The sequence below is a fragment of the Boleophthalmus pectinirostris genome, unplaced genomic scaffold (assembly GCF_026225935.1).
Source record: "Boleophthalmus pectinirostris isolate CB_2022bp ecotype Guang Dong unplaced genomic scaffold, ASM2622593v1 HiC_scaffold_2, whole genome shotgun sequence".
Taxonomy (NCBI): Eukaryota; Metazoa; Chordata; class Actinopteri; order Gobiiformes; family Gobiidae; genus Boleophthalmus; species Boleophthalmus pectinirostris.
Window position 1 is genome coordinate 28927136 of NW_026571152.1, and position 11515 is coordinate 28938650.

Genomic DNA, 11515 nt, shown 5'->3' on the forward strand with positions numbered 1-11515 from the left:
TCAGGACTTGAATAGCTGTTCCTTTGTTTATTGCTTTACGTTGGGAGTAGTATGTGCATTCCATAAGTGTTGTCACCTCATCTGGGCTGAAAGCGCCTTGTTCATGTAGCATCTTCATTTTTTCTTTCTTTTCTTGTTGGCTCTCAAGTGTTTCAGTGACTGGCATAAACTTAACATCCCACTTTATGCAGCCATATGTGTCCTGAACTGATGCTTTTTTCTTCGCTGTTTCTTTTTCTGTGTCAGAATTAGCTGACTCCAGTTTACGCTTGTGTATTCTTGGGGTTGAATGACGCTTCTTGTTGTCTATACGGGCTTGAAGCTGTTTAACTAGACTGTGATATCCTGGTCCCACTACTTCACCTTCTATAACATCTTTTAAGGACTGGGGATACTTGGCAACTAACTTTTTGGCAACTTCTGTAGAGGCTTGTTTCGTGGGAGATGCACAAACCTTCATCATCTCGGTTACAACAATGCGGATCATTTCTCGCTGTAAACTTGGGCTTGGCCTTTTGCCCCTCTCCAAGTACTGCATCAAGGGTTCAGGAAATCTTTCCCAAGGAATCTCAAAGTGGTCAACCCAATCGGCACCTCTAACCAAATGGCTGGGTGAGGGACAAGGTGAGAGTGAGGAGGGCGTGGAGGTAGAAGTGGTGAGGAGGAGTGATGGTGAAGCTGAGTGGGGTGACATCTCGCTGGCTGTAGGTTTCAGGACTGTAAAACAAAAACAATCAAATAGTGGATTGCTGCATTGTCATTTGGTATTCTTCTTTTTAAATTTGTATTATTATTTATATATATATATATATATATATATATATATATATATATATATATATATATATATATATATATATATATTTATTTATATATACATATATATATACATACAGTGTTGGGGAGTAACGGATTACATGTGCCGCCGTTCCATAATCAGAGTACAAATTATGAATAACTGTATTCCATTACAGTTACTGTTTCAATGAGTGGTAGTTGGATTACAGTTACTTTGCTGAAATAAGTGGATTACAAGGCGGTATTTTCCTGTTTTCACATTTTGTGCTACATCCCATTTATTTATTTATTTATTTCGGTAATTTCACTCATTGCCGGAAACCCAAACAGAACGCGCGCAATAAGAGCGATGTAAACGTCATGTTAAAGTTGGCAGCGTCAGTCACACAATGGAAGCAGCAGTGCATTGGTAAAAACGCATTTGTGTCTTGGAAATTCTTCTCCCGATGTGAGATATATATTTAAAAAAACAAATATAAAATCGCCTACAACTTAAATGTGAAACAGGAGCTACTATCACTGGCAGTGTTGGGAGTAACGCGTTATAAAAGTAACGAATTACAGTAATGCATTACTTTTTGCTGTAACGCAGTAATGTAAGGCATTACAGGGGAAAAAATAGTAATATTTTACTCGGTACAAATGTGAGTAACGCGCGTTACAGTGTTTTTTTTAACCTGGATTGAAGTGGTGGGTTTTTCTTCATACAAATTCGCTAAAATCACATATCAGCAGCGGGGAAACGCCGGAGATACGCCCTCATAGACCTTCAGGTAACCGCGGGCGAAAGGACTGACAAAGAACTCCACGCTGTTTAGACCTGGTTTAGACCTGGGTCAGTTCTGGTTTAGACCTGGTTTTCACTCGTCCCTCCCTCTATCGCAGTTCACTTTTCGCTGTCTCGCAGGTTTTTTTTTTTTTTTTTTGTGCAATTTTGCATGCCCTGTTTTTTTTGACATTGTATGAATGCGTATTGCGTTCCTCCCGCTGCGTCCTGATTGGCCAAGGGACTCCTGTCTCCTGTACAGCACAGTACAGAATGTGTTCAGCTGCCAAATTTAAATACATGTTCAATCTGTATCAGTGTGATTCTGAAGTGCTGTACGGTTGCAAGTTTTCTCCCCGACGAAACCCACAACGTCGACGAAACGTTCTGCACCGACAAAGGCTCCTGCGCTCGCACCCAAAAGACAGAGGACGATGCAAACCATCACACAAAAAGTTGTACTTCTGGACACGCCGAAGGAAGGTAGAAGTTACACGCTGTAACAGACTCTTGCACCGGCTCGGGTACCTGCAAATAGTTGCTGAAATCAGGGCCGCGAGCCCGAGCAGCAGGGTCCATAAAGAGCGATCGGGTGACAGCCGCTCTTACCTCCATGAGGTGCGGAGCAGAGCCGCTCCTTTCTCCTGCGGTCACCTTCGAGCCCGTCCCTACAGTGAGTCCTGTTTTAGTCCTAGTTCAGTTCTAGTTTAGTCCTAGTTCACTTCTGGTTTAGTCCTGGTTCAGCTCTGGTTTAGTCCTGGTTTAGACATGGTTTAGTCCTGGTTCAGTCCATATACAGCGCAAAAGTTATTTTGGTGAGAGTAACTTAAAGTAATGCAATAGTAATGTAATGCCTTACATTTTAAATGCAGTAATATTGTAATGTAACGAATTACTTTGAAATGACAGTAATAGGTAATAAATAACGCATTACAGTTTCAAAGTAACTTGCCCAACAGTGATCATAACATACATCATAAGACATTTTTCCCCACAGATGCAGAGATGCTCCATTACCAAAAGGTAGCCAGCATTCTGACCCATCGTCAACAAAAGCAACAACAGCAAATAGCCCAGGATACGGTGATCTTCAGGCAGACGTACCAGCAGCCATCCAGTCGGAGGGAGTTTGACCTGAATGACCCAGACTTGCTCAAAAACATGAGTCCTGAGGAGGCACAGATGATGATCCCCGGGCTGCCCGGTGAAGACCCCAACTGTAAAGACCGCCAGCAGAGACAAAGGGAGCAGCTCAGCCACTGGCTCATACAACAGCAGGCAGAACGCCAAGGACTAAACCAGGAGATGTGTGACGCACACAAAATGTGCAGTCACATTTTTATGTTATATGTTATTTTATGGGGATAGTGTTATTTTGTAATCTGGCTATTTGTGTTGGTGCTGTTAAGTAGCTCCTTTATTGATAACATGTACTAAATTGCAAATGTAATGTTTTCCCCACGTTTCTGTAAAGTTTTTAGGATACTCTTGCATTACCGAGGTGCGCCAGGAGGTGGCAGTGTAGTGAGTAAGTCGCGGGTCTCCAGCCACGGCCCTTCTTGAAAAGTTTTGCGCCGCTCCTCTTCATACAATGAAGCGAGGCTGCACAGAACATGGATCTATTAAAATAATAATAAATAATTGTTTAGAGCCGATATACAAGTGGTTTTGATAAAGATAGATCGCGTTAGTTTGTTAAAAGCTGTGCTAGTCACCGCAGTAGGAACATGAGGTTTTGTAATGGCGGCAACTTGAACTTTTTTTAATAAGCATGTAGTATCCCGGACTATTTGTATTGTTCATATATATATAATTTATGATTAACAGTTAAGATAAAAAAAGGTAAATTTAAGGTTGTTGTTTTGATTGTAAAATGAGTAAATGTGTAAGCCGAACTGTAAAAATATGAATAATAATTCAGTTAATTGTCAAGTAAGAAAAAGGTACTGTTTAGATATATATACAGATATATACACGTATTTGAGTAAATATACGTTTTTTCGGTAATTGGACAGTATGTGTGAGGTTAGAACATAGGTTGGAACATGTATTGTGAAGAAACCAAATTATTGATAAATGTGGACTAAAATGTAATTTTGATTATTTTGTAAATAAATATGCAATGAAGCGAGGCTGCACAGAACCAAAGCTCACTGCTCACTGTCTTTATTTTTCTATTATTCAGACGCATTCTTCTGTGCGGGTCTGCCCCCTCGACCGGACCCGTAACAGATGGAAGGTAGGTGTTTTTTGTTTTTTTTTTTATCAAAGAGTCAACTATCAAATAAGGATCTGGTGTAACACTATTAAAGGGCATGGGTGCTATTTTATGAATTACAATTCATAAAAATAATTACAGGGCTCATTAAGCTATTTTCTGATCTGCTGTTGTTGTATACTCATCAAAAACACACTTGGAGTTGTGTTTTGTTTCATTCACACAAATCTTGCACATTTTGGCTGAATTCCTCTCTCAAATTAAAAGCAATCCAGCTTGTGATGTCATGTGGTAATACAGGAAGTGCTCCACTGTGTTTTCAAACTCCATTCACTTTCACTAGAGTCATTTGGATCATTTCAGAATGGCTGATCTCTCAACAAAAGGTAAAAGGAGCTGTTAACTTGAAAACTACCACTTTTTTGCATTTTGAGCTTTGGAGATGTAGACTCAAACACGTGTGAATAAAACAACACACAACTCAGGGTATGTTTTGGATGACGTGATAACATTATAACATTGCTTAAAGCGCCCTATAGATATAGAATGTTCTATATCTATGAAAGTGCACAAGAAATCCATGTTGTGTATTATAGGACCTTTAATGTCTTTGTTATAAAACTATAGAGCTTGTGAACTGGTTAGATGCTGTAGATTTCTGTTTTCAGATAAGAACTATGACCAGTTCATGGTGGAGGTCAACAATATGGCTCTAGAGCTGCAAAACCTTGAGATGGAGAACCGAAAAGCCGAAGTCATGGCAACTAAAGATTTCAATCTTGCAATGGTAAGTCAACTTTCTAACAATTTGCCATATACCAAAATGTGAGTAACTAAGCACACTCTGAAATGAACCACTTCTCCCGATAAGATCTGCAAATATGAGATGGTGTGACCCAGACATGTAAACAGTCACAGTTCTGGACAAGTCTGTCAAAGCTTGATCCTGTCAGGTCTCTGAAGCTAAGCAAAGCCAGGCCTGGTACTTGGTTGGGAGACAGTGGGGGCAGTATTTTACCACCAGGAGTAATGAAGTGAATGAATAATGTCCAAAATTGTAAAGTGCCTTTGAGCATCTGGGAAAGCACTATATAAGACTAATGTTTCTTTTTCTGATTAAATTCAATCAATTTGGAAGCATGAAAATGGAAAATGCACACACAAAAACTCAGTTTGTCTTCGAGAAGAGCTTTTATTTATGCCGGTGGAATGGGTTAGTGGTTGTGTTAGACAAAAAATAAGATGTGTAAATAACTACCACTGTTTTTCCATGCCAGTCAGAAGAAAAAAAGGCGTCAGCAATCTAAGGATAAGGACACCGGAGTTTGGGATTTCATGGATGGAGAGATCAATGCAGACTCCCCCCAAAGCATAGTGGAAAAAGAGAGGAAAGAGATCTTAAAGCTTAAAGAATTTCAGCAACAACAAATGGAAGAAAAAAAGCACATGACAGACCCTCCACCAGAAAAGTTACACAATACACATTTAAGCTACTGCTGTGTGCGTATTTGCAGAGACAAAAACTGAGTGAGGAAAATGAGCAGCGTTACTATGACAGCATCCGCATTGATTCAGCTCGGACGGCCACACTCATTGAGAGACAACAGGCAAAACTCAACAAACAAATGAGGAAACACCTGGACAGCACCAACCACATGTTAGCAGAGACCAGGAAACAAATGTAAATAGCAACAAAGTATTCAACAAAATAAAGTATTCAACAAAACATGCATGCACTTTTTAACAATATGTTCTATTTGTTTTTTGCCTTTAAAGAAAACCGGCGATTTCAAAGGGCGCTGTCACTGAGAGTTTCTTCACCCAGTTCAACACTTGCAGTCGATGATGAAAGTCGTATTGGACTGCAATAAATAAGCTATGCAAAAAATAACAACAAAACACATAATAAATCATGATAAGCAATCAACATTCATTTGTCATTGAACGGAGTTGTTAGGGCAGCTTTAAAGGCAGATAACGGTAAGTATAAAATTCATTCACACAATGGATCTCAACAGTGACTGCCCAAGTCCCAGACCTATCATTTTATTTAAAATCTGTTTCTGAAACCACTCAGTTATTAAAGCATTTTGCATAATCTTGTGTTTTAAATGTGCTTTCTGAATATTAGTTAGCAGATAGGTGTTTAGTCTCCACAATGTCTTTAATATCTATTGGAAAAATGAATGAAAATTTTACTTCCGGGACCGGAGCGAGCAGTCACTGTTGAGCTCCATTCATTTCACCTGAAAAAATATGTTTTAAAAATTGTCTCCAAAGATTTGAAAGCACTCATCACATTAAAAATCCAGTGTTCATACTCTTAAAAAAACATAAAAGTCTAAAGTGCAATTGTAAAACGATAACAATTTCTTGTCACAGTTTTAAAGGCTGAATTTAAATTATGTGTCTCCAACACTGCTACAAATCACTATTTAAATGATTACAATAAGCAAATCACAAAATGTCTTGTCTTGTTATGTAAATACAGACCTCTACCTCTCTTTTTTTCCTGTTTAAAATATAAACTCTGGATAGAACCCTGATATTAAAGTATTTTCAGATATAAACTTGTCCCATCTTTTCTGCCACATAGCCAAAGCTTTATCTCGTTGCTGGGCGGGTAATGAACTGTACCTGGAAGATAACACAGGCATTATGACAGTAATTAAGATATTCACATTAGCTCATTGAAAAACACCCTATAAACTCAGTCTTACTTTATGGAGTTCATAGCCAGTGCTTTGAGGGTGCCTAAGTTGGACCTTAAGCCCCCAAATCCAACAAAAGCTTCATAAAAGTCATAGGATAAACCCGAGGCACCGAACATGGCCGGATCATCAGAGCTGATGACCAAAGGGTGGCCCTCTGCCATCAGGACTGCCCCGGGGTGGTTTCTTAAATCATCTACCAGCTTTAACACCTGGGGAAGAAAACATACAGCTCACTTACTTTACAGGAGAGGCAAGTTTGTGGAAATATATCTATCCAAACTGTCTTCAAATTTTCAACACTTGGATGTCAACGTATAGAACCTGATCTAACAGTGAAGTCTTTTCATGACAGATCTCTTAAAAAACAACAACAAAAAAAACAAGCTTTACAGCTTTACTTTTTCATCAAAGCCTCTCAAAGTGCTACACTATAGTCATTATTCACTCACTAAATTGCTGGTTGAAAAACTCTTCCAAATCAATGTCTCTGTAAATTCAACCATAGTTCGAATATGGCCTATAGGCTGCAACAGCTCCTACTCAAAAGTGCATTTTTTTGTTGTTGTTTTTTTCACTATTACATTTTGACTGCATCCACTCATAGATTTTACATAATTACCATTACCTGGTTGGAGATGGGGCAAATTTCCACAGCTACTCCTCGTTTCCTGGAGAGCTCCTTGGCCACAGGGTGACGCAGCAGAGCAAAGCCATGTCCAATGCGGGACGTGTTGAACAACAGAGCGTCCAGCAAGTTCTGGTCCACTTCAGAGCCCTCCAAATCTACACACAGTCAAACAATAACATGAGCCATTATCTTTACTTCTACAACATAAACAAAACAAAGACATACTCGTTTCTCCTGCATGGAAAAAGAAGGGAAGGGACAGTCCTTCGTCTGATGGGAGAGACAGTTCATTTCTGAAATACCACAGAGGTCTCCCTACATCTTCATGGCCCACCTGGGAGCAACACATTACAAAAACACATAAGCATGCTTTAAAACTGAAACATTTACAATAAATACCTCATCCTCACCAAATCAAAGCCTGCCATAAAATCCGGAAAGTCTTTCTTGAACTTCATGGCCTTCTTCACAGCTTGGGCCATCACAGTTGAATTTACACTCCTGTGCAAGTCAGATTATCATTAAAGGGCACATATTTCAGATATTTTTTATAATGATTTAAGCCCTGGAATTGACAATCTCTACTGAACAAAAGGTAAAAGGTAGCTGTTATAGGCAATATAGACAGACTTAAAATAAAGGATTACTCAAACTTGTGTGAATGAAACAAAACACAGCTCCAGGTCTGTTTTTGAGGAGGTAACAACATTATTACATGGCTTAAAGCTCACATGAATCAATTTTGTGTAATATAGGACCTTAACACACCGTGGTTTACCTGTGCATAGTGAAAATGATTCTTGCTCCAAAGAAGTCTGGGTGATCTGCTGTGAACTGTCTCGTGACCTCCTGGTAGGTTTTTATAGTCCATGCCATGTCATGAGTACTGCCATCCAGCTCATAAATCTAAAAGTAATGGGTGTCATCATTACAACTAACAGCGTTTCCCATTAACAGAATAAACTATGTTGGCCCCCACAGTCTAAAATTTGCCCCCATAGCCTATACATAAGAGAAAAAAGTACCTACAGTGTTTAAAAAAACTGCTAAAATATTTACATACAGGCAATAAATATCATTCAAAGTCCACAAATAGTATGAAAGAAATTTATCAATCTAGAAATGATTTGTGCCACAATAAAGTGAGAAAAGTCTTACATGGGATGTCTGAGCAGTTAATCAGCAAATTGCGTTTTTGATATGATCTTCAACATCTATCTATTTTTGTGATGAATGATTGTTTAAAATGAATATTAAAATCATATTGTCCAGTCCTAGTGGATTTGATCAAGGAAAGATTAAAATATAAACTCTTCATTACTAGTTAAAGGGCCTAGAATCATGAGTAAATTTTGTGTAATATAGAGCATTTAAGCTGTACCTCAGGAAGCATCCCCCGCAGTTCCAGATACATGACATTGTCTGCATAAAACTCGCTGAGGCCTTGGTAATAGTAATCTCTGAAGACTGGAGCGTAGGTGACCAGACCCAACACAGCAACAAACGACTGCTCAAACCGCTTCCAGATCACGGACTGGGTTGGGTACAGCACATTTGGGTCCAGCTCAGTGAAAATGGTTAAGTTCTTCATTATACTGGCCAAGGATAGAGTGAAAAATGCATTAACAAATAGGTTGATGTTGGACTATTTTTCCTAAAACACAAAAATCTCACAGAAAATGTATTTTAGGGAATTTTAGTTAGCTAAAAGGTACATGCAGAATCAAGCCCTGTGCTCAGGTCTCTGCACTGGCTCCTGTGGCTCAGAAGAGACATTAAAGCAGCTCTGTTTGTGTACAAGTCTCTCCATGGCCTAGTGCCAAAGTACATCTCTGACATTTTAGTGCCATATGTACTACTCTATGAGGACCAGCCTCGTGCTTTAGTCCTGCTTTAGTCCTGATGTAGTCCTGGTTCAATCCTAGTTCAGTCCTGGTCATGATCAGTCCAGTTTTATGCAGCTAAAATCTGGAACAGTCTTCCTGAAGTTGTGAGACAGGCCTCTACTCCGATAATGTAGCTGTGCATATCACTGAAAAGCTTGACAAATCCTCTAATATGTTCCAAATTTTCTGAATGATAAAGTTAAGATGATGTGAAATAAAAAGCAGCTTACCCGCAATCACTTTATGCTACTTTACTACAGCTAACATAGAGTCCCTATCCTTGGACATCGACAGTAATGACAACACTAAACTCATCAGGGAACCTCTACAATACAGAATACCAAGCCCAAATTTTTCATAAACATTTTATATTGTTACCACTTTTGACTTCAGGCCAAGGCAGATCTGCAGTTTTTCATCTATTAAATTTTGCTGCTGCTAATCAAATATTCATGTGCTCATTTTCTTGCCTCTAACACATGAAATTAGGACAGACTTGCTGCTTGTTTCAATTACCTGTGATCAAGCTCAGTCACATTGGCAGTCATAGCTCTGAGTTTTTCCAGCAGAACCCAGGGGGAACAGCGGGGCACTGGTTCGGGCATTTGGGAGGAGAATATGAATTGTATGATGTGAGTGTTGGTAGTGCACATATAGAGATGAGGCCTATACGTCGCGTTTTTCACCAGCCACTCCACATCCGTAATGGAGAAGTCATGCAAGTGAAGGGCTGCACCTGGACACAAAAATACTCAGATTTCATACACAATAGAAAGCTCTTACACTTTAACCGCTGTTATTTTGTTATGTGTTATCTGCTATTATTATTTTACCCTCATGGAACTATAGCATGAACCCATTTGCGTATTTTCACCGTAATCTGTAGATGAAGTAAAAGTAAGTGAACAGTTTTTTTCTGTCTATTTTATAGTCTATTTTACTATTCTGGGTTACGTTTCTTTGTAACTGTTACGAATTTTGTATTTGTTTTCTGTATCACCTGCCTAGCTGTATTTACAGATGTTCATTAATAAATACTGTACCTAAGTAGGGTCAATTTAGATTATTTCCCCCAAATTATGTAATTTGAATTTACTACCAACTCATCTCATATATCAGCCAACAGATACTCTTCAGTTCTATTTTATTTTTATTTATTTTTAGTGAATTGTATCCACAATTTTTCTCTTTCCTTGAGTTACTACTTGTTTGAAGCTTCTGTAGCAATATTGTAGTAGGTATTGGATTACTTTCTGAGTAAATATGACCTCAGGTGGTATTTAGTGTGACATGTTTGAAAAATCACTGGTATGATTGACATTTCGTGTTTTTAAGTAAATGTTCGGCTGACTTGCAGGTGTCGCGACTACGTGACGCACCTGTGACTATTTTTATTGAGCAGATATTTAAAAAAAGGAACAAGTTGTTACTCTACCGTGTAAGCACATGTGACCACAGTTGCACTTCCCCATGAGCACAGAGCATATGACCTTGTTTTTTGATATACATGAACTCTTTCTGATTGTATTCATGCACAGCCTCTATGAGTGTTTAGAAAAGCCTATATAAATAAAATGCGTTATTATTATTATAGGCTACCTTTAGGCAATTTCTGCAGTAGACGGAAGAGGGCGCTGTTCTTGATCAGGTCCCTGGCTTTGAAGAAGTGCATTGCAGGTGGAAAGTCTGCCCTCATCACCTCCTTCTGCTTCATCTGTAACAGTCGTGAGTTGAGTATTTTCTCCTTCTCGTTCAGCACCACCTCGCCTCCTGTCTGCATGGACGCCTCCATCTTCATGAGCTCCTCTCTGTATGTTGGATCTGGCATGGACACACCAGCCCACAGGCAGCACAGCGCCATCCACACACACACCACGAGATGGCGCTCTGGGACATCCATGTCTGTAGCAGAGTTGGATTTGTAGCATTCGGTCTGACAAAACAACAAACAGACGATTTTCATGACTTGAATTAATTCCTCACTTACATCGTAAAGTTGCAGAAATGTGTTTTTGTAATGCACGAAACAAAAAAAAAAGCACCGTTATTTCTTATTGACACAGCAGATACTGTAAGTTACTGTACCGAGACAGTAGCCATAAGCTACACTATTTCCTCAGTTAAAAGATCCACACAACTCTTAATGTTTGAACAAAATAGAAAAAAAAAACAAAAACACGGCGCGTTGTTAAAACATCATATGATTAAGTGGATAAATAAATATAATGTTTCTTACAGTGTAGCAGCAGGACAGGTCTCGGAGTCTCCGTAAAGCAAAGGTTGTTGTTCGTCAGACATAAAAACAAACCGAAGGACAAATATAACGCATCGTCACTGTGAGCTCAACTTGGAGTGAAAAATAACGTGGTGCACTTTGACCATTGACTTTATATAGACGGAAAACGCGGATCTACAGTTTTGCAGCGTGATTTGATCCTCTGTAAAAAAATAAGCTCTGGTTTATGGGAGCCACCGTCCCTCCCCCTTTTGTTGTGAGAGGATGAG

At 39.1% G+C, this 11515-nt stretch overlaps 2 protein-coding genes across 2 annotated transcripts; one reads left to right on the forward strand and one right to left on the reverse strand.

The window, feature by feature from the left end:
• The first annotated feature begins 476 nt into the window (after positions 1 to 476).
• Positions 477 to 5628, forward strand: LOC110169527 (RIB43A-like with coiled-coils protein 2). Its single transcript, XM_055155908.1, has 6 exons — positions 477 to 687; positions 2562 to 2849; positions 4451 to 4569; positions 5064 to 5224; positions 5299 to 5463; positions 5559 to 5628. Exons 1-6 carry the CDS (start codon positions 477 to 479, stop codon positions 5626 to 5628), a joined length of 1014 nt encoding a protein of 337 aa, XP_055011883.1.
• Positions 4951 to 11494, reverse strand: ada2a (adenosine deaminase 2a). Its single transcript, XM_020934916.2, has 10 exons — positions 11247 to 11494; positions 10610 to 10943; positions 9527 to 9746; positions 8506 to 8719; positions 7903 to 8030; positions 7535 to 7625; positions 7350 to 7458; positions 7122 to 7279; positions 6503 to 6705; positions 4951 to 6419 (listed from the first exon to the last, which is right to left on the reverse strand). Exons 2-10 carry the CDS (start codon positions 10908 to 10910, stop codon positions 6299 to 6301), a joined length of 1545 nt encoding a protein of 514 aa, XP_020790575.2. The 5' UTR covers positions 10911 to 10943; positions 11247 to 11494; the 3' UTR covers positions 4951 to 6298.
• Positions 11495 to 11515: the final 21 nt, after the last annotated feature.